General features: G+C 45.1%; 1 protein-coding gene across 2 annotated transcripts in view; it reads right to left on the reverse strand.

Annotated features, from left to right (window-relative positions):
* Window positions 1-23,952, reverse strand: part of GLS (glutaminase) — a 932,984-nt gene that overhangs the window by 707,699 nt on the left and 201,333 nt on the right. For both annotated transcript variants that reach the window (XM_085648790.1, XM_085648791.1), the window contains exon 4: window positions 21,729-21,858. In XM_085648790.1, the coding sequence (XP_085504916.1) occupies window positions 21,729-21,858 (130 nt within the window). The remainder of the gene's footprint in view (window positions 1-21,728; window positions 21,859-23,952) is intronic.

Here is a 23,952-nt window from a genome sequence, read left to right on the forward strand (position 1 = left end):
GCATGGCAGCGTGCGCGTACGGTAAGTTTTACCGTACGCGCACGGTGCGTGCTTATAGATATATATATGCTTTTAAATGCTATTTTCTCAGGAAATACTGAACAGATTTACACCAGACCTGCAAAAGGCACATCCCTGACCTGAGGACTACCTCTCTGCCAAATTTCAAGTAATTCTGTTCAGCCGTTCGGGCTGTAGCTTGGACTAAAGGTCCTATGGAAAAATGCATGGGGAAAACGCGTTTTGGGACCCCCCCTTTTTCTCAGCCCCCGCTTGACGAATCCCCCCCGAGACTTTCAGGGAAGGAGCCGAGCGGAGCGCCCCACCTATTTTGAAAATTTCGGGAGGATTCGTCAATCGGCGCCAAAGTTATTCTAAATAGAATGTTGCGGATTTCCTATGGAAACACGATCCTAACTAAAACTATCTACTGGCGACCGCCAGTAGATATATATATATATGAAAAAACCATAGGTTTCAGGCACGTTGTAGTTAGGAATTAGCATTTAAAAAACCTTAGAAATTCCCCCGTTATAGTTAGTTCAGCTAACTATAACTCGCGCGCCCGCAATGCACTGCTGATGACGTCACATATTACATTCCTCATGACATGTTCAGTGACATCACTGATGACATCTCAAATGACATCATCCAGTGAATGTGTGTTTTTCTGAAAATGACATATGTTTTATATATGTATATCTCAAGGTCGATGGAAGAATAAATGGGTATATAAGTGTCTAAATGGATGATTTGTTTTTGAAAAATTGATTGTATAACTGACTGATTAAGTGTATCTTAGTGAATACATGGCTTAGTGAGTAATGTTTAAATATGTAAATATCTGTATCAGTCTCTCACTTTGTGTATAAGTGGTTGCAGAGTAGCTACAGGAGTGTCTATATAGGTTATTAGTTGGTTTTTTGAGTATAAGTATGAGTGTCTGAGTGTCTGTATGGTTCGGTGGGGGTATTACGTAGTGCATAGGTGCATGAATGAGTAACTCACTTTTTGTATGTGTTGAAGACAGCATGTGTGCAGGACTGTATGGGTGGATGAGTGTGTGCATGGGTGTGTTAGTGAGTGAATGACTGTCTCAATAGTGTCTTTATGAGTAACTACATATGTTTTAAACTAGTATATGTGACTATTGGTGTATATAAGTGAGTATATGTGAGAGTGAGAGATTGAAAGAGTTCCTGTATGAATAAGTATGTGTTTCTATAAGTGATTGTTTAAAAGACTAAGTATGTGTAAGTTTCTGTAGAAGTAAGTGTGGTGGTGTGTGTATAACTGTATATGCAAGTAAATGGATGTTTGATTCTTTATTAGCATGAGTGACTATGTGTGTGAGTAACTATGGATGAGTGGCATTGTGTAACAGGATGTATAGGTGTATGAGTACATCTGATGAGTGAGTACATGTATGAGTGACTGTATAGGACTGTTGGTGAATGAGTGGATGTGTATGTGGATCTTAGAATTACTGAATAGGCTGTTGTAACTGATATTGGTATGTCCATTGTTTTGAAAATGTTAGTTTCTATTTTTGAATGTGTGTATCAAAGGTTATATTAGGGGGAGAGGAGGTCTGCCACTATCACAAGGATGATGTCATCAGTGATGTCATTTGAGATGTCATCAGTGATGTCATGAGTGATGTAATATGTGACGTCATCAGCAGTGCATTGCGGGCGCGCGAGTTATAGTTAGCTGAACTAACTATAACGGGGGAATTTCAATGGTTTTGTACGAGTAAAAAGTCCAGCTAACTAGAACGCCCCTGAAACCTATGGTTTTTTCAGTGAATTTCGAAGGTTTTTTAAATGCTAATTCCTAACTATAACGTGCCTGAAACCTATGGTTTTGTCAGTGAATTTCAAAGGTTTTTTAAATGCTAATTTCTAACTATGCCTACAGAGATAGGACATGTGAAGAAAGAAGAAAAAACGTACAGAAAGAAAAAAAAAGAAATGCAGAAAGAACAACAGAAGTCCTCAAAAGTGCAGGAAGAAGGATAACGTGCAGAAAGAACAAACAGAAGAGCAGAAAGATGCCTTGTTACAAAATCATCCTGTACCCTCAAATTTTTCAGACGGATACTGTTGGTAACTGAGTCTGACTAACCAGTCCTAGAGCCAGTGCTATGTTAAAAGACACTCAGAATACAGTGAAAACACCAACATACACTAGGGAACACTATGCGTTGGGGTCCCCCTGTGATCAGCATGACATCCTCTGTAAGCCCCTAGTATATAATAGGGCAGGGGATTAAAACTACCTCTTAAAACGCGCCAGAGGGCGTGTATGCACATGTCACCTCAGGCCTCGTCCCCCCACTGTGTAAATACGCCCTGTGGCCGTTTTAAGTTGGGAGATTAAGTCCCCTTGAATCCTGAGGATCCCTAGGGGCAAAATAGCCCACTAGGTACGTCCAGTAAGCGCCATTGCAGAGAGGTGTAAAAAGGGGCTCGGCCTGCACCACCTCTCTGCAACGCAGATCAGTGGCGCTTACTGGAAGCACCTGGTGAGCTAGTTGGCCCCCACGGTCCCTCAGGATTGAAAGGGAATTATTTCCCCAACTTAAAATGCGCCACAGGGCGTGTTTGCACACGTCACATCAGGCCCCGTCCCCTCCCTTCACCACTGTGTAAACGCGCCCTGTGGCCGTTTTAAGTTGAGAGATTAAGTCCCCTTGAATCCTAAGGGTCCCTAGGGTCAAACTAGCCCACTAGGTACCTCCAGTAAGCGCCACAGAGCTGCGTTGCATAGAGGTGTAAAAAGGGGCATGGCCTCAGAACACCTGTCTGCAACGCAGCTCCCTGGCGCATACTGGAGATACCCGTTAGGCTAGTTGGCCCTCAGGGATCCTCAGTATTGAAGGGGAATTAATTCCCCAACTTACAACTGGCCAGGGGGCGCGTTTACAGAGTGCTGCAAGGAGGGTGCGTGGCCTCTGGCGCGATGCTGGTCTTTTATTTTATTTTATTTTTTTAAGAAGGAGGGGATGTGTGGCCTCCCTTTTTTTTCTAATTTACTGGCCCTGGGGACCCCATCCCCCAGGGCCTGCACCCTAATTTTTTGGGTTGAAAAAAATTAATTTGGCCCTCCCAAGGCCTTAATCGGCCCCGGAGACCCCAACCCACGGGTCATGGCCTTTTTTTTTTTTTTAAATTATTTAGGAGGGGGCTGCGTTGCCCCCCTCCTCAGGCCACTTATGGCCCCGGGGACCCCATCCCCCGGGGACGGCCTTTGTTTTTATTATTTAAAAAAAATATATATTTATATAAAAACCTAGGACATGCTGGACAAACCGTATGTACCTATCACTATGACTATTTGCGTGATATTCATTAAAAGGCGACTTTGCATAGAATTAATCCACATGGAATGCATTTACACCGCTAGTGAAGCTCTGACGTGTCTGACGCCCTACCGTGCCTAATCCCGGCGCCCCCGCTGGTGGGTACTCTCCAAGTAGACACCCTTGTCGTTTATTTATATAAACATGGGTAGCTATTGACGAGCACATTTAATATACACGCACACCAAGCCATTCAAAGGGGATTCAACAAAAATTCGACCAAACTATGCAAGAAACCCCCCTTACGGTTAATAAAACACACATCCACCGCCGGATGTGTAATACTTTTTATTTTACTCTCTGGAAAGGAGACGAACTTCACTTAAGAGTCACAGCGTGCTCCTGGCTGAGCCCAATGCTGTGTTACACCGACCAGTGCCCGCCGAGTGCCTCACACCTCTGTGTTGTATTCCACCAGCTAGTGCGTATGCTATGACACTCTCTAGCCCATGTGCACTGTAACACCACCCAGTGATTATGTCATGCCACACTTGCCTTCGCACAGGTTATATTGCCCCATCTAACATGCCTTCCCCGATGCCTATGTTATAACGCACTGCGGTACAAAAGGGGGTGGTGATGGACGGAGCATTAGAACCAATCAAACACTCACACCCAGTCAACAGATCTGGGTTTGATCCATCACCGTTCTTTAGCCCACTCTGCCACCCCAGTTCAGACATGGCCATATGCAAATCAGTCTGACCTGTGCCTCATGGGAACAGTCCAGCCCAAATTGCCAAGCCATGCCTTCCCTGGACCGGAAACAAGCTTCCTAGGACCGGTTTCTGGCATTTCAGCCGTCTTCAGCCAGGCTTGCTTTAATCCAGTGGCAAAGTGAGCAAGGGACTCATTTCTGAGCATACCCTGCTCAGGGTCAGACTGATTTGCATATGGCCATGTCTGACTGGGTGTGAGTGTTTGATTGGTTCTGATGCTCCGTCCATCACTACCCCCTTTTGTACCGCTTTGTTCGCCATAAGTTGGCAGGGTATGCTCAGACGTTGAGTCCCTTGCTCACTTTGCCACTGGATTCAAGCAAGCCTGGCTGAAGATGGCTGAAATGCCAGAAACCGGTCCTAGAAAGCTTGTTTCCGGTCCAGGGAAGGCATGGCCTGGCAGTTAGGGCTGGACTGTTCCCATGAGGCACAGGGTCAGACTGATTTGCATATGGCCATGTCAGAACTGGGGTGGCTGAGTGGGCTAAAGAACGGTGATGGATCAAACCCAGATCTGTTGACTGGGTGTGAGTGTTTGATTGGTTCTGATGCTTCGTCCATCACCACCCCCTTTTGTACCGCTATGTTATAACGCACAGCGCTATGCCATACATATTACAATCTGGGATCCATATCTTTGTCACAGTGCATATGCAACGTTACACTCCCCAGCACATATTTCATATTACAACTTTAGAGACTAGTTAGGTTACACAACACTGCCCTGTGCATATTACACTCCAAGGTGCATATCGCATAGCATGCGCTAGTGCCTGTGCTATCTCGCGCTCTCCAATGAATCTGTCATTGCGCACAATGTATTGCATATTATATTTCACGCCCCGGTTCATCCTAAATCACACATTTTGGTGCATAGTTTATACCATATACTATATCTAGTTTTCATTTTCAATCGTGCTCTCAGGACTATGTTCTATATAACACTGCGTCCACCTACCCTTTTCACGGGCATTACATTTTGCGATGGGGGGGTGGAGGGTCAGGGGGTGTTTCTGCCAAGTGAGCCCGGAGTCACAGTCACAAACGTCCTCTTCTTCCTGAATAAAAGTGAGATTATGCTGCATACTTGTTCATATTTTAAGTAGTTTGCACAGACACACATTTTAAAAACAATAAAGTTCCTAATACCCACCTTCTCTGAACAGTTAGCTTGCTGCCCCATCCACCTCCTCCCTATCCTCTGTTGTCTGAATCCATGGACTAGCCTCCCCCCTCCTGTCATGCATGGTCTGATGTGCTGCTACTGCCCTCCATTTAGCATGATGTACCAGTCCACTCCTCCTGCCCTCCATTGCCCAATTCTATGGACCATCATTGACCTCCTGCTTAGCCTCTGTGCTTAGCTTGCTGCTCCTATTCTCCTTTCCCCTGCCCTCGGATGTCTTTGTGCATGCCCCTGCTCCATCCTTTTTGCCCACCATGTTCCATGGACCTGCCACTCCTATCTACTCTGAGTGTTCTGTTGAGCTGCCACCCCCCTCCTACCTGCCTAGCATTGTCAGATGACTGTAACCTGTCCCTGCCACCTCCACCCTGCCTGTCCACATGCCATGCCGCTATCCCCTTCCTCCTGTCCTCCATGGTCCATTTTACTGCCCCACCCTTCTGCCCTCCCTGGTCTGTTGTGCTGCAACTGCTCCTCCTGCCTGCCCCGCGCGGTCTGTTGTGAGGCCCCTTCCCCTGAACTCTCTTGTCTGTGCCCAGGTCCTGACCCTCCCTTCTATCCTCCATGGTCCTTTGTGCATGCCCCTGCACCCTCCTTCTTGCCCATCATAGCCATTGTGCTGCCACTAACCCTCCCGCTTGTCATGCATGGTCTTCTGTGCTGCTCTCATTTTAGCTTATAGATCACCTTCTAAACCTATGTGGGAAAAGCATGAGAAAATAGTTTTCTCTCAAACATGATTCATGATATCACAGCAGAAGGCTTTTTCACATGGTAAAATCACCTTAGAACACACCACAATTCCTAAAATGAGTATGGTACCATCAACAAATGATTTATAATGTAACTAAAATCTTAAAACCTTCTATTAACTGCAATGCTTTTTAATGAGGTGCTATCATGTATATTGGCCCCAAGATGGCTGCCAACACTTCTTGGATGAAGTGCTGACAGCCAATCAGATCTCACGATGAGATGTGTGGTTAGGCTCTGCCCAGATATATATGTGATTTTACTTTTGATTTTCTCAGGAACTACTGAACGGATTTACACCATTTAAGCAAAAGGCCTGAGTCTGAACTGAGGACTACCTCTTTGCCAAATTTTGTGTAATTCCGTTCAGCACTTCGGGCTGTAGCTGCGTCAACAGGTCCTATGGGAAACTGCATGGGGAAAACGTGTTTTGGGACCCCCCTTTTTTCTCGGCCCCCGCTTGACGAATCACCATGAATTTTTTACGATAGGAGCGGACCGGAGCTGGCCAAAAGTTTCAAAAATTTCGCGAAGATTCATCAAATCGACGCCAACGTTATTCCAAAAAGAATGTTGCGGATTTCCTATGGAAAATAGGTCCTAAATATAACTACCTACTGGCGACTGCCAGTAGGTAATACACATATATATATTCACTTAAAAAACCATAGGTTTCACACATGTTATAGTTAGCTGTACATTTCACTCGTAAAAAACCAATGAAATTCCACGTTATAGTTAGATCAGGTAACTATAACTTGCGCGCCCACAATAAACTGCTGATGACGTCACATAGTACATCACTCATGACATGGTCAGTGACATCACTCATGACATCAATGATGACATCTGAAATTACACATTGTGGATTGCGGTCGCGCAAGTTATAGTTACCTGATCTAACTATAACGTGGAATTTCATTGGTTTTTTACGAGTGAAATGTACAGCTAACTATAACATGTGTGAAACCTATGGTTTTTTAAGTGAATTTGCAAGGTTTTGTAAATGATAATTCCTAACTATAACGTGTGTGAAACCTATGGTTTTTTCAGTGAATTTGTACGGTTTTTTAAATGCTAAGTTATGTATTTATATTTATTTATTTTTTTTCTGGTTTTTCACTGTGGGCGCTCGGTGCACTTCGCGCACCGAGCGCCCAAGTTGCGCAGTCCATGCCGTGCGCGCCTCGCCTTTTTTTACGCAGTAACATTTGTTTTTTTCTCCCTTGTGGGTCCTTTAATTTATTTAATAAATGTGATTGTTACTTCTTTATTTATTTTTTTATTTTTTTTTGCCGTGCGCGTACGGTAAGCTTACCGTACGCGTACCCCGCGATTTTTTTTAAAAATTATTAAATTTATTTTTCGTACTTTTGGGTCCTTCTTGGACCCCCTGACAAACACTAGGGGGTCTGCAACTCTCTTCGTTGCCCCCGTTTCACGTTCCCCACCTTTGTTTCTCAGTGCGAGAGACAGAAAATGGCGGCCGCCACTTCCTGATTTCGACCGATTCGAATGTTTACAGTCATTTAACCACCAATCAGAATTGAGCTCGCGCACGGCACCGTACGCGTACGGTAAGCTTACGGTAAGCGCACGGAGCGAGCTTACAGATATATATATTGATTTAAATGCTATTTTCTCAGGACCTACTGAACAGATTTACACCAGACCTACAAAAGGCACATCCTTGACCTGAGGACTACCTCTCTGCCAAATTTCAAGTAATTCTGTTCAGCCGTTCGGGCTGTAGCTGTGTCTAAAGGTCCTATGGAAAAATGCATGGGGAAAACGCGTTTTGGGACCCCCCTTTTTTCTCAGCCCCCGCTTGACGAATCCCCCCGAGACTTTCAGGGTAGGAGCGGAGCGTAGCGCCCCATTAGTTTTGAAAATTTCGCGAGGATTCGTCGACCGGCGCCAAAGTTATTCCAAATAGAATGTTGCGGATTTCCTATGGAAACACGGTCCTAACTATAACTATCTACTGGCGACCGCCAGTAGATAATATATATATATATATATATATACACACTGAAAAAACCATAGGTTTCAGGGGTGTTATAGTTAGCTTGACATTTCCCTCGTACAAAACCCTAGAAATTCCCCAGTTATAGTTAGTTCAGCTAACTATAACTCACGCGCCCCCGCAATGCACTGCTGATGACTTCACGTATTACATCACTCATGACATGGTCAGTGACATCACTGATGACATCACTGATGACATCATCCAGTGAGTGTGTTTCTGTAGAGTTTTAATATGTTTAATATATATAGGGAAAGACCTATGAAGAATGAGTGGGTGTATAAGTGTGTGAATGGATGATTTTCTAGGTGCGTAACTGACTCTATAAGTGAGTCATTAAATGTATCTTACTGCAGACTAGTGACTAAACTGTGTGAATGTCTGTATCAGTCTGTCTGTTGGTGTATAAGTGGCTGCATGGTTTTGTGAATAGCTATACGAGTGTCTATATGGGTTATTGATTGGTTGTCTGAGTATCTGTATGGGTGCCTGAGTGTTTGTGTGGGTAGGGTGTGTGTGACTCTGTGCATTGATGTATGAGTGGGTGATTCTATGGGTGCATGGTTTTAAGAGTGCATCTATGATGGACTGTATGGTTGGGTGAGTGTATGTATGGGTGTGTTAGTGATTGAATGTATATCTCAGTGGTACATGAGTGAGTAACTACATATGTGAAAGGCAGGGTATATGTGTGTAAGAGTATATAACTGGGTATATGTGAGAGTGTGTGATTGTGAGAGTGGCTGTATGGATGAGTGTGTGCTTGTATCAGTAATTGTATGAACGTAAGAATGTGGTAGTATTTTTATGAGTACGTGAACTTGTGTGTGTATAACTGTATAAGTGAGTAAATTGGAGTGTGATTAATTATTTGCATGATTGACTAGGTGTGTGAGTATGTCTGTGGATGATTGGCGGTGTCGGAGTGTCTATATAGGTGTATAAATGCATATGATAGTCCTGTACTGAGTGACTGTAAGTATGAGTGACTCTACAGGTGAGTGAGTGGAGAGGTGTGTGTAGACCCAAGTGTCAATGAGTGGGTATGTAGTTATTGGTATTGGAGTATCTATGGTTTTGAGAATGGCCGTCTGAAATTTTGAGTCGGTGTATCAAAGGTTATATTAGGGTGTGAGAGGATGCACTAATTTATTACATGGATGATGTCATCAGTGATGTCACTGACCATGTCATGAGTGATGTAATATGTGACGTCATCAGCAGTGCATTGCGGGGGCGCGCGAGTTATAGTTAGCTGAACTAACTATAACGGGGAATTTCTAGGGTTTTGTACGAGGGAAATGTCCAGCTAACTATAACACCCCTGAAACCTATGGTTTTTTCAGTGAATTGCTAAGGTTTTTTAAATGCCAATTCCTAACTATAACGTACATGAAACCTATGTTTTTTTCAGTGAATTTCAAAGGTTTTGTAAATGCTAATTTCTATCTATAATTTATCTCTAAAGCTATGATGTTTAATGATTTTCATTGAATTTCAAAATTTTTCAATTTCAGTGTCAATTCCTTTAATTATGTTTTTTTTAAATATTTTATCACCTTTTTTTAACTTATTTTTTCAATTAACTCTTTTAAAAATGAAAAAAAATATTTGTTTTTATTGGGTTTTTGTAAAAAAAATTGTTAATGTTTTAAAATATAGTTTTATATTTTGTAAAATATTTTTTAAACTATATTTTCCAAACTTTATTTTTATTCCCAATTTTTTGGGGATCCGTGCACCCTGCACGCATTTCGCTGTTAAAAAAAAAAAAAAAAGGGGGGGGACCCCAGGGGGTCCTTCTGGGACCCCTTAAGCAGCACTAGAGGGTCAGAGTATTTCTACCCTGCCCCTTTACATCTTTCACACACTTATTTACCTTACTTAATCAGCCTCGCTTCTACCGAGGCACAAAATGGCTGCCAACAGTTCCTGGTTTCGAATGTAGACAGACACTTGACAGCCAATTAGCATTCAGCACGTGATCGGGAGGGTGCGCGCTCGGTTCGGGGAGGGTGCGCGGATCCTCCGAGGCCATAGATATATCTATCTTTTTTCCTCTAATTTTCTCAGGAACTACTGAACGGATTTACACTATTTATGCAAAAGGCACGAGTCTGAACTGAGGACTACCTCTTTGCCAAATTGGTGTAATTCCGTTCAGCAGTTCGGGCTGTAGCTGCGTCGACAGGTCCTACGGGAAATTGCATGGTGAAAACGCGTTTTGGGACCCCCCTTTTTTCTCGGCCCCCGCTTGACGAATCACCACGAAACTTTCAGGATAGGAGAGGACCGGAGCTGGCCAAAAGTTTGGAAAATTTCACGAAGTTTCGTCAACAGGCGCCAGACTTATTGGGAATAGAATGTTGCAGACTTCATATAGAAAATAGGTCCCAACTATAACTACCTACTGGCGTATGCCAGTAGGTTTATTTATATATATATATATATATATATATATATATATATATATATATATATATATATATATATATATATATATATATATATCTCTATCCTCAGAATCAAAGGATGTTGAGTCAATGCTAGGGCTCTTTCTCTATATATTGAGAGAGTCCAAAATGCATAAATGCACCACTATGCCGCGCTTTAATACAAAAATTGATATGAGGCCTTATCCCATACTCTGCTGCAGAAGGGTTTTTCAAATTAGTTATTCCTGGGTCTGTGTGTCCCCCATATATTTCTGTTCTTTGTATAAGTCAGCGTAATAGTCCGCGAAAGCGTTAGAGTTATCTTGTGCCTTGGTAAGGTCACGCCCGTCTCTGATATTCCGCACGGGTGACTTCTATCTGACGAAGGGTGGACAGAATAGGACTTCCGCTCATGCTTTGCTGTAGGTGCAGGAGTTCACTCTCAAGCGACTCTGTCCTGAGTCTCTTTACTCTTCTTGTGTGCAATGGCGTTTTGGGATCTGTCGCGTAACACAGCTTTAAAAGCTTCCCATAGGACCACAGCTGAAGTTACTGTCCCTTTGTTTTCCCCGAAGTACAGCTCTGTTTCCACCCTTACCTCCTTTGCTATCCCTGGGTCTCTAAGATCCCAGGCATTTAGCCTCCATCCTCCCGCTCCACCACAGGTCTCCCTCTCCCCTACTCCCCCCCCCCCCCACCGTAAGCCACAGGAAGGAGTGATGTGACAGCCCTCTTGCTAGGTAATCCACCCCTGTCACCATGCCCAAGTCCCCTGCAGGGGCAACATTTTTTGATCTATTCTGGAGAACACCCGGTGCGCTCCAGAAAAATATGAGTATGCCCGGTCAGTGAGGTGATGCCGGCGCCAAAGATCCTGTAGTCTCCAGGTGAGAGCAAATTTAGCCAGTCTTGTGTTTCCCCTCCCTCCACCTGTCCGTCCGGACCGATCTATGACAGCGTCTACCACGTCGTTAAAGTCCCCGCCCACCAAGTTTAGGGGGGAGTCTGCTGCCAGCAAAACCTCTGCCACCTTCTCAAGTGTCTGTTGTTGTAATCGTGGGTGCGCATAAACACTGACTAGTGTAATCCCTGTTTCCCCATGTTCCATGTACCGCCACATATGTGCCGCTGGGGTCGGATCAAGTGTTAGAAACATGGAACGGTATAGTCTTCCTGACGAGTATTGCCAACCCCTTGGGAGCCTGAGGTAAATACCGTGTGGGCTAGGGTAGTATACATGCCTTTTCCCAAATAATTACAGCGCATCCCTCTAAGGTGCGTCTGCTGGAGGAGCACTATGACGGGCTTCAGTCTTTTAAGATATTTAGTTACCAGGCCCCTTTTAATCTGGTGCCTCAGCCCGTTAACGTTCCAAGTCATTGCTCTATAGCCATTTTCAGCCATATCCTGTGGGGTTGTCTCTGTCCTACCTACCCAAGATGTGGTGTCTCGATGTGCTGCCTGTGCCTTGATGTGTGTATGTGTTCGTCGGAGCCAATAGTAAAGTTCTGATTACCCCGTCTGTGTCCTCCCTCTGAACCTTCCCACCCCAACTCCCCCTGCCCTCCACTCTCCCACTTCCCACACACTTTCCCCAATGTGTCAACTTGACAACTGTGTCATAGGTTTAGCCTGAGAGGTCTGTGTCCCCCTCACCATCCCTAACCCAACACTGAAACTAACTAACTAATGAGAGCAGGAAGCCCGTAATGCTCCAGGCTCGGGTTAAAATTGTTCCCAGCCTAGGCTAGATAGGCCTCAACTAGCACCTAGTGCTCTCTTACTGTCCCTTCGGCATCCGAGATGCCCTGGATCTTCATCCTTCTTCACTTCCATCTGGTGTCTTTGTTCGTAGCGCCTCTCCCATTCCCTCCTCCACCTCCGTCTCTTCAAGTCGGTTAATTTTCTGCAATAACGGGTGGTCGCTGTCCGATCCCTCCAAGTGTTCCATTTTCGGAGGGTCCGTGTGTCTTTTCTCCTGGGTCTGCCTCCCGGGTGCGGCCGGTCTCATGACCTTTGATTTGAATCCTTCTCCGAGTCTTGGTCTAGCTTTGCTCGCTCACTATAAGCCTTCTAGGTGTGTTGCCATGGGACTCTGACCCCCTACCCCAGGCGTCGTTTGATCTTGGCTCTCATGGTTTTAGGCCTCATCACAGTCTCTGGTGTCCGGTACTGTTAATCTCTTTGTTCTGTGTTTCGCACCCTTGTGGGCCTCTCCTCTACTAACGACCATGCCTCCTCAGGGGTCTGAAAGAAAAAGGTCTTGCCTTGAAATTTGACTTTTAGCTTGGCTGGGAATAGCAGCATGTACTGATTGCAGAGGTTTCTTAATTTATCTTTTACGGAGTCAAAGGTTCTCCTTTGTTTCTGAACCTCCTTGGAATAATCCGGTAACGCCATTATTTTCGTGTTTTGCATCCGGACCTCTCCCAGCTGTCTCATCTCGCATAGTATTAAGTCTCGGTCTTTATAATTTAGGAACCCGAGTTATGACCGGCCTGGGACGGGCCCCAGCCGGCGGCCTTGGGACAGGCATTCTGTGCGCCCGTCCAATCAGAAAGCAGGAAAATAGGGCACTTGCGAGAGTGTCTTTGAGCCATGTCTTCCCCCTCAGTTCCCTCCAGAAAACCTATAAGATCTGCATTGTCTACTTTCCACATTGTCTCCTTCAAGGAGGCAGTCAACTTGGTAACTTGTCCCGCAGGTTATGTATTACGTCTTCCGTTTCCGAGATTTGTTGTTCCGCCTGTGTCACTCTTTCAGCTACGTTGCGTAGGTCTTGCCATAGCAGTGTCAAGTCGGTGCGTACTTCAGCTACCCTGCCCTCCAGTTTTTTTCTTGAAGCTTGTATTCCTCGTAGGAGCATTGGATTGTCCGGCGCAGAGGCAGGAACTCCTGTCACTTCGGAGGGCGGAGTCACCACTTTCGTGTATTTGTCTATGTTCCCCTGTCTTTGGGACTCAAGATCTTTGTCTTTAGCCATGGTTTGCCACTATTGTTTTGTGTCTTGTACGACAGTCCGATTGCCTCGGAGTATCAGGCGGCTCCCCTCGCTCAACTACGAGGTTGTATACACAATCTCCTTTAGGACTCTACCATCTTACTCTTTGTGCGTTTTATGTCTCCACTTGCCTGCTTACACATAGGGTCCTTGATGAAAATATTTGCGATGTTGGCAATCCTCTGGGCTGCTCCAGCGAGGGCGGTTGCTGGTGCTACTGATCTTCCCCCACCTTCCACCTGTGTCTCCAGTCTGTCTCCTCCAGATACGTCTCAGGTTATAAGGTGCTAAAGGCAGGGAGGCCCCCAAGGCTTATTTTATACCGGGCTGGACTTGGCGTCAGTTGGTGTTTATTACTGCTGCTCCCCTCTATCGAGTATTGAGCTTCTCCTCTGGGTGGCGGGGACCCACTATCCGCCTGCGCTCTGTCCGCTTTTCACAAGTTCCCTTTTATCGCTTGATCAGGGGGGAAAGGGTTCCCCATCCCCCTCTGCCTCTTATCGGGGTTGCAGTCGGTCACTCCCGGTGGCACTCTCCTGGGGCCCACCCTGCCTCTTCTCCCAGGCTAATTCAGTTAGGCCTAAAGCGGGCTCCCAGCGTGGATAGTTTATATGTAGGTCTCTCCAGTAGCTCGGAAAACCCCCGGGACTCTCTCCGCCTGCACGCCCAGGCCGCACTCTACCTGCTGGTTTGCCCTCCAGGGTTCTGTTTTCCACCGGCTGTTTGGTTCCCTCACCGCTGGGCCACAATGCTTCAGTCGGGGTCCTGGCCTGCCTGCCCCCCGCATGCCCTCGGCCTCTCTCTGGCCGTCATACCGGAGCTGCGCAGGTCCTCCTTACCTGGGATGGCCTGGCTGCTCCCAGCCGGCTCTTCTCCCTTCGGCTTGCCAAGCTGCAACGGTGTCTGTCGCACACGCACCTTTTGGGAAGTCTGCAAGAGGCGCAGTCAGCTCAGCCCCCGTGTGGCACCTCCGCAGCCCCGCTGCTGCACTGGACCTCTCCCGCTATCCACGCTTTGCGGGAGCCTCCTCTTCTCCACTTCTCACGCTCTCACCGTGGAGCCAGGGCGTCTACACTCCTAGGATCGCGAGTTCTCTTCAAATCTCCAACTGCTTCTCAGGGTCAGGCGCCATCTTTGTCCGCCTCTGCTCTCAGCCGGGAGTCCATCGGAGCCTTATCCTTGCCGTCCCGGATCTCAGAAGCTTCCCGCGACCTCGGCATCAGGTCCTATTAACCTTTCGAACTATGATTAGTTCGATAAAAATGTGAAGGAGGCAGGATTATATTACGGATTTATGTGGCGCAGCTGGAGCTTCAGCAAGTCCGCCTAGTTAGCCATGCTGCAGGCAACACCCCCATCCAAGCTGTTTGATTTAAAATCAGAACACTTCAAGCTGATGAAATTAATTTACAGATGAAACACTGTTATAAATACGCTGTCAGTGAAAGTGAGTGTTGGGGGGAGATGTGCCTTCAGTACAATATGTAGAATTATAAATCAAATCTTAAAACATACCAGAATTTTTATACAGTATAAGTCATAACCATATTTCAGTACCCTCTGGCCTCCTCTACTATTTAGAATGCTGTACAGTCAGGAGGGACACAGAGCCTTGTGAGTGTCAGGGAATTGGTTGCTTACTCAAATTTTGCCTAATCCTCCACACAATTAGGAAATAACGTGATACAGCAAAAACCAGGCTTTGCCTCACATCTGATTTCAGAATACCAAAAGCCACTTCAAATTTTCGTTAAATTCCGACAGACAGGAACTAACTATTTTCTCCTTCCATTCAGGTAGGCTGGACAGAAGAACAAAACATGCTCTTCTGTTTCCTTATTATACCCACAAGAGGGGCTTGCCGACCTGGCTGGCTCATGAGTCTTATCCCATTTAGAAGTGAAGGAGGCAAGCAGAAGTGTACTATAACGAAATTGGAAACATAACTTCCTGACTGTTGGAGGTTCAAGACACTGTTCTAACTTAAATTCGTTCTTCATCAGAAGAAAATAATCAGAGTGTCTAGTGAAGGATGAGCTTGCAATTGTGTCATTTTGCACTGCCCATAATTTCTCTTTAAAAGTAATTTGTTAGTAGTGGCAGCTACATGTGGATCATGCCACAGGTTCCCCCACCCCATCTTCTCCAGTGTGTCTCTTACATGCTTGATCCACGTTATGCTTTCAGACCCAGGGATGTCTAAGACTTCTTTTAACCCTTTACGATAGGAGTGGCGATCAGGGGTAGCACAGATATGTCTCCAGTAAAGGATTGGTCTCAGTCTAGTCCCGTGTGAGGTGTGTCTGATGCCCATATCTATCCCTAGAGGAATCAAAGGGGTGCTCGTTGGTAAACCCGCCAGCTGTTGTAAAAATCTATTTTCCACTGATACCATTTTAGTCAAATCCTTGTGACGCAAGAGCTCCACCCCATAAAAAGCTGTTCCTAGAGCTTGCTGTCTGTAAATTTGAATTACTGGCGAGATTGGGCGAAAGTGTGATCCTTGTTGCACTTTGACCAGCCCCTCGGTGATTTGATCTAATTTAAGCCTGCATCTTTCGATATAATGCTGGCAATCTAGTTGCTCCGTGAGAGTCCGTCTCAGGTAATCAAAGGTATGCACATGTTCCAGGGGGGGACACTTTTGAGCTTAGAATTGGACCTCGTAGATTGACAGTGATTTAGAACCATGTATTTGGTTTTTGCTATGTTTATTTCTAAACCACTTTGACTGCAAAAGTTCTCAAAACAGTTTAAGATTTTTTGAAGACCCATTTGTGATTGTTACAGTAGCAATGTGTTGTCGGCAAACATTAATGCAGGAACCTTAATGCCTTCCACGCATGGGGCATCACAATCGTTCAGCTGTTTTTTTTAACAGTAAACTGGCTAGGGGTATGAACACAACCCTGTCTTAGCCCTCTTGTCAGCTCACCCAGTTGGCTACATTGACATATGCAGTTTGAACAAGTCCGGTGTTCACAGGAGATTCAGTCTTCTAAGTGAAGGCAGGCAGGTCCTCCGGGGTTTTTGAGGTTGCTGGTTGCAGGACACTCCGGGATTTTGCAGGAGCAGGTTTGAGGGTAGACAGGCCTGTAGGGCTGGGACCAAATCAGTGGACGTCGTCCTCTTGTTAGCTCTGCAAGGCTCTTCGTCCTTCTTCTTATGTTCTTTTCTTGTCGTTTCTGGATCTGAGGAAGGAAGGTTCTGGGTGCCCCCTAAATACTGAATTTAGGGGCGTTACAGGTAGGTAAAGGGCAGGGACCAATGGGTCCCTTCCCTGGGGTGGGTACACCCCCTATCCTGCCAGTGGAAGGGGGGGCAGGAGCCTGTCTCTGGTTGGCTGGGTCCCCCCCATCCTCAAGATGGCAGGAACTCGAGGTTGTGCTTCACCTCACCTCCCCCACCTGAGGGGTGGAGTTGGCAGAGGTGGGCACACCTCTCTTCCTCACTTGTTTTTCCCGCCGGTTCTCCTGCCCAAAGTGGGGGGTAGAACCAGTTGGGACCAGTTGCTGAAAGCAGCAAATGGTCTGGAGAGGCTCACAATGGCTTCTCCTTCGTGAACCCTGCCCATCCTGGGGGAGGAGGCTTGGCACCTCGTCCCAGGATGTGCATTGTTTCAGGCACCCGAGAGCAACAGCTCTCGACCCAGGGGTCCAGAAACATGTCTGTTGGTGGCAGCCTAGGCAGCTACTCAGTCAGGTAACTAGCAAGTTGGTCGAGTTTCAGGGGGCATCTCTAAGATACCCTCTGTTGTGCATTTTACATTAAATCCCACACTGGCATCAGTGTGGGTTTAATGTGCTGAGAAGTTTGATACTAAACTTCCCAGTCTTCAGTGTAGCCATTATGGTGTTGTGCAGTTCATAATGACAAACTCCCAGCACCATATACTCTTAATGGCAGCACTGCACTTACAGTGCCCAGGAATGGACTTGGGCACTGTAGGGGTACAGGGCTCATGCACCTATAATAATCCAAAAGGAGGGACCGGGGGTTTTGTTTAAGGAGGTCCAATGTACATACCCCAAAAGACTATTACCAAAAAGGGTACAGAGTTCCTCATGTACAGGAAGGAAGAGATAAGGGAGGAGGTGGAGATAAGGCTCAACCACCAAATGGTTATCAGGACGTAACCAGTGGAAAGCCAGGGAAGTTCCCTTGGTGGAACTAGAGCTCTCACACACCCAGCAAGCTAGGTGTCATGCTTCATCATATGAGCAATGCCCCTCGTCAAGTCGGCGCTGCAATCCTTGACGGGCTCCCGAAACCGGGGCTCTTTGTCGGGGATCTTTTGTTCCTGCCGATAGGTGCTTGGGGGTGAGGGGCCTATTTGTAATGGATGTAGCAGAGAGTGAAAATTAAAAAGGGTCAGTCAGTCCTAATTGATGCTTTATTTAGAAGGTAAACTACCCTATTAAAATGGTGTAGAGTGGCTAAGTACTAGAAATAAGGTGTCTAGGCATAAAGCTCTACTCTAGATGATCAACATGTTTCTTGCCATATATGTCTGGAGGATCAGGGCAATTCATCAGGATCAAAAAGCTGTCTACATTACGTGGTAAAGTGAATTCTACATACCACGTCCTAGGTTTCTGACCTAGTCCGTTAACTAGAATTACTAGCAACGGTGCTGGCGGCTGTTAAAAGGACACTTATTGGGTCCAGCGTGAATAAACGCTCATCCGGAAGACCTACCCAAATCGCCAGGGACCTATACCCTCACCACTGGCATAGGGCACCCAGCTAGAGGGGTGACTGATGTATGCCAGGGCAGTGGTTTGTGGGCATGGCACACGGGGATGTGTGCCATGTCGACTCTTCACTTTGTTCTGCACCAAGACACGCAGCCTGCAAAGGCAGTGTGTGTGTGTCAGGGTACAGGGCCTCTAAGGGTGGCACAATAAGTGCTGCAGCCCTTAGAGGCCTTCTCTGGTCACAGTGCCCTGGGTACCTGTGGTACCATTTACCAGGGGCTGACATGTGGCCAGAGATGCCAATTGGGTTTAGGCTTCAATGCAGTTTTAGGGAAGGAACATAGGCCCTGGGTACCTGATTAGCAGGAGCCCAGGGCACACTCAGTCAAAGCACATCAGCAATCCAGCAAAAAGTGGGGGCATACCATGCAAGAAAGAGGGCACTTTCTCACAGAATTGCAAATAACCACGGAGGGATCTTAATATCTGGGGATATATATATCTACAGATACCTCATGCAGCCTCACATGTAACATCCATAGGGTGGTGACAGAATTCCAAGCTGACGTGGAAAAGTGGAGAAGATAGCCCCTCCTCTACTCGGAAGAGCGGCAATGTGCAAGATGATGACGCTCCCCAAGCTTCTGTACATCTAGCAAAATACATTCCACAAAATCCCGGATGATATTTTTAGGGCAATAGACAGGGAGGTACGCACGCTCCTGTGGTACAGGGGGCAACCACGGATCGCACTCCACACACTCAGCGTAATCAGTACAATGGGGGGGTAGCTCTTCCGAACATCAGATCTTACTACAGGGCGGCACAACTGATAGCAGTAAATGAGTGGGGACAACTGCCGAGATCACACCAGACTTATGCACTGGAGCATGACCAATTTGAAGTACATTCTCACTTACACTAGATATACAGGTGTAAAAAATGTGCTGACGGCGACTCAGAGGACACTGGAGGCTTGGTAAGGCGCCGAGAACCAAATGAGCTGGCATAAGAAAGTAACAAGGCAGATCCCACTATGGAAAGGAAGGCGTTTTCCAGAATTAGGGAAACTGAAGGGGATCAAGGACTGGGATTTCATAGGAATCTCCACGATTGGGAACCTAATAAAAGGAGGCTCATTGATCTTGTTTGAAGCCTTGCAGCACAAATTCCAGATGGGGGATAGACAAAGATACAAACATATGCAAATAAAACACGCGTGGGCTGCAGAGGGAATAGAAGCGGCAGGCATCCCTGAATTTACGCCACTAGAAGGTAGACTCCTTCAAGGCAAGATATTGGAGAAGGCCATATCCTGAACCTACAAGATCTTCATTAATAATATCCCTGAAAACCTAGTGGCCCTGACGGGGAAATGGGAGGATGCTTTGGGAGATCTGAAAGACATAGACTGGGAGGCGGCACTTATGCACCCGAGGGAGGTGGCAATCAAACTGAGGTTGCGTTTAAGTCAACTTAAAATACTACATAGAACATGTGTAACTAGGTCTTCACAAAATGGGAAGGTCTGAAACCCCCGGGTGCCTCCGTTGCCAGACAGAAAGAGGCACATTCATACACACCTTGTGGGAATGCACACATATACAAAGATGCAGGGCCAGAATATTGAGGGAGCCAAGTGAAATATTGGGGGTCAGCTACCAATGGATGCTAAATATGCATTGCTAGGTATACCCTCTGGCATAGACCTACCCAGACGTAGACTTACCCTCTGCAATCTAGGTACGTTAGTGGCAAAAAAAGATATAGCCAAAAAATGTGGAGCACCAGAGGCCCCGACCTGGAGAGAGTGGAAAAAGGGATGGACATGTACATGGGGGCGGAGCAGGGGACGTACAGAGAGACTGCCCATGGAAGTTCTTCAAGATCTGGCGTCCCTGGATTAGGTATTATGGGCTTGAGCTCAATGACACACAGGGGGGGTCACAGAACGTAATAAAGCCCTGGGATAAGGGAGGCCTTAACGAACAGTAACCTATGGGGAGGAAAGAGGAAGATCCCAGTGGAAATCAAATGCCATGTCTATAAGCAGTATTATATCAAGGCTGTAAGAAAGGCGAATTTTCTGTAACCAAATGAGAACGGTGTATTGCTTGTTGATCATATATGTGCCAAATGTGAAACTGAAGTGTCTTGCCATATACGGAAAAGTATCAATAAAAATATTTATTTTGAAAAAAACTGCTTTGATTGTATCGTAATATGTTTTAATATTTGCATCTGTACTTTTATTGCTAAATGAACAGAAAAAAAAGTTATTTGCTTGCTTGATTTGAAATCATGGTCAAAGATTCATCCCAATTTAAGGTCTACTAGAATTATCCAATCCCCTTTTCTTCTTTAAAAACAGATTTATTCTATACCTCAGAATATACCTCAGAATATATGCACAAGATTAAACTTTAGTACTACGATAAGTGCTGGTTTTGTGAGTCAAAGTGGTACCTACTACATATATATATTTTTCACATGCCCTAATTTTGAAATATGTTTGGACTAATTGGATATTGTTTTGCAAGTTATAACTTCCAGTTGGAAATCGGTTAATCAAATAACGCAAAATGCTGGTCGAATTCAGTCTGTTTTGATCATAAACTACATAGGTATGGTCTTAAATGTGCATAAATGTATGTTAAACATGATAAACTATGGCTTCTTTTAACAAATTATTCAAAAGGTGCTGCTTTTTCCATTAAGGTAACAAACGTTTATAAACCTCCTTAATCAAGCTGTACTCTTAGTTCATGTTCAGCTTAGTTTATATTATGTATAGATATTTCATTTAAATAGCTCCATTATATAGTTCTTTTTCAAGTATAAATGTATCTCAGATTTTTTGCGATAACATTATCCACTCTACATCAAGCTATCTCTCTCTCTAAGATTTGGTATTATCTATTTATTTTTCTTCCTATTCTTTTCTTCAATTCTTTTATTTTCTATTTCCCTTTCCCCTTCCTTATGTTATTCATAGTTTACCTCTTTTTTCCAAAAAGTCTTGCAGCTCTCTTTAAAATTAGCGACTTCATGCCTGTATGTAATCAGAATTACAAACTAGAATTCTCTGCTGTTGATTGCTTTTATCTTGTGTTCCACAAATTATACATTATATGGCAAATTCATGTTCGACAAATTATATATTATATGGTTAATGCACCTTTATAAAGGCATGTTACTTTTTTGCTGCATTAAAAAAACTACTAAACCTAGAATATCAACTGAAAGAGCGTGCCATCCATGTTAAATATGGGTAAATATGAAGTGGCCTCGCCATGCCATGCTTCCAAAATATGTGCCACAGAGGTTATGTGAACTACCCCTAATTCTGGGCCAGTTATTAATAGGGGAAGGCTCGCATACATTATTTCACAATTTTCAATTCATTATTCTGAGGTGAAACACTTTTTCAAACACATTTTTCAGTAAATGATTTCAAACATGCTACTAGTGAGGCACACAGTAAGTCACTTAATAAACAATACAAACATTTGCAGAAGAAATGTTTGAATAAAAATCAAAAACTTACATTTCCTCCTGAAAGTTTCTTACCACTGTCATGCAACTCATCAATGTGTGAGGTAAAAGACATAAAATCTGGAATCACAAATTTTCTTCTAAAGGCCTGAGTCAACAACACAATGTTGCTTTGTACACATCTGCAAAATAAAATATATGATATAAACAGGTGAAAACAGGAAGCTATTTAAAAAATTTAGCTTGCTGTCATTTTTAAGTATCATATGCAATCAATGTAAAAAAACTAATGGCTACCACAATCATAGCACTGAATATTGAAGATATCATGCAAAGAAAAACAAAGACTAACTGCTCTAGATAATGAGAGACCAGATAAATAAATTAAAATATTCAAGGTTTTGCTACATCATATGAAACAATTAATATTACGATCGCCACAAAGAATCTTGGTGTATTCTTTGACAACACCCTCACCTTTAACTCTCAGGTCTACAGGCCGGTAAGTTCCTGTTTCTTTATTATTAAGATCCTAACAAAGATATTTCCCTTCTAGCCTGTTGAACTAAGAGTTGCAGTAGTTACTTGTTTTTCCTGCCGGTTCTCCCGCCTACAGTGGGGGTCAGAACCAATGGGGACCAGTTGCTGAAAGCAACAAGTGGCCTGGGCAAGCCTTTGAAGCTTCCCCTTCGTGAACCCTGTCCATCCTGGGGGAGGAGGCTTGGCACCTCGTCCCAGGATGTGCATTGTTTCAGGCCCCCGAGAGCAGCAGGCTCTCGACCCAGGGGTCCAGAAACATGTCTGGTGGTGGCAGCTGAAGGCAGCCACTCAGCCTGGACACTAGTGGTAGGTCGTTTTTTAGGGGGCATCTCTAAGATGCCCTCTGTGTGCAATTTTCATTAAATCTCACACTGGCATCAGTGTGGGTTTAATATGCTGAAAAATGTTATCACAAACTACTCAGTTTGCAGTGTAGCCATTATGGTGCTGTGGAGTTTGTAATAACAAACTCCCAGCACCATAAACTCTTAATGGCAGCACTGCACTTACAATGTCTAAGAATGGACTTAGACACTGTAGGGGTACAGGGCTCAGGCACCTGTACCCTCACCACTGGTATAGTGCACCCAGCTAGAGGGGGGACTGATCTGTGCCAGGGCAGTAGGTTGTAGGCATGGCACACAGGGATGTGTGCCATGTCGACTCTTCACTTTGTTCTGCACCAAGACACGCAGCCTGCAAGGGGGGGGTGGTGCGTGTGTGTGAGATGGTACAGGGCCTCTAAGGGTGGTACAATAAGTGCTGCAGCACTTAGAGGCCTTCTCTGGTCACAGTGCCCTGGGTACCTGTGGTGCCATTTACCAGGGGCTGACCTGTGGCCAGAGATGCCAATTGGGTTTAAGCTTCAATGCAGTTTTAGGGAAAGAACATAGACCCTGGGTACCTGGCCAGCAGGAGCACAGGACACACTCAGTCAAAGCACATCAGCAATTCAGCAAAAAGTGGGGGGCAACCATGGAGAAAGCGGGCACTTTCTCACATATAATAGCAGCTGAAGTATATCATTTTTGTCATTGGTATTGTAAGGGAGCATCATTATTCTCAATCGTATACAAATAGTCTCATTAACAAATCTGGAGAAAAAAATCATACTGATTTTGAATGCAAGCGAGCAGGACATAGTAACCCCCTGCTTCAGTAGTCACTTTTTTTTAATAAGTTTTTTTTGGCAGTGGACCCCGCCCTCAGGAGTAACTAAGATCCCTAGTCATGTGAAAGGAGTGCAGGTGCTGGGTAGCAGTAAACACCGGCAGAACATAGGCACTGATTGGTGCCCGATTTACCTTAGCAACAACCTGGTTTCTTTCCCAAATAAAATCCCTGTAAAATGTTAAGTTTGGAGCGGATAGGATGAAGAATTTGGTATACCTTTGGCTAATTTGCTGACATCAAGACCAAAGGCGTCCTGAGGTTAGGAAGCACCTGCCTGATAGAAACATATGTACCCGATAAACATCATTACTGCCAGGAGCCGAGGAAGAGAAAATTGTAAGGCAATCTCTAATTGGGTGTCCTGGAGGTAAAGCCAGCAAAGTCTTAGGCGAATGCTCGTGGTGAAATGATATGGTCGGTACCTTAAGTGAATTGGTAGAACAGTCATGCTCCAAACTGAGGATAATCACTTATTGATGTGGCATTGACGCACAGCATCCCACTGGGTTTCATATAAGTTCACATATCAATCCATGCAGGCTGGACTGCACATACTTACAACA

The sequence above is a fragment of the Triturus cristatus genome, chromosome 3_2, assembly GCF_964204655.1.
Source record: "Triturus cristatus chromosome 3_2, aTriCri1.1, whole genome shotgun sequence".
Lineage (NCBI taxonomy): Eukaryota > Metazoa > Chordata > Amphibia > Caudata > Salamandridae > Triturus > Triturus cristatus.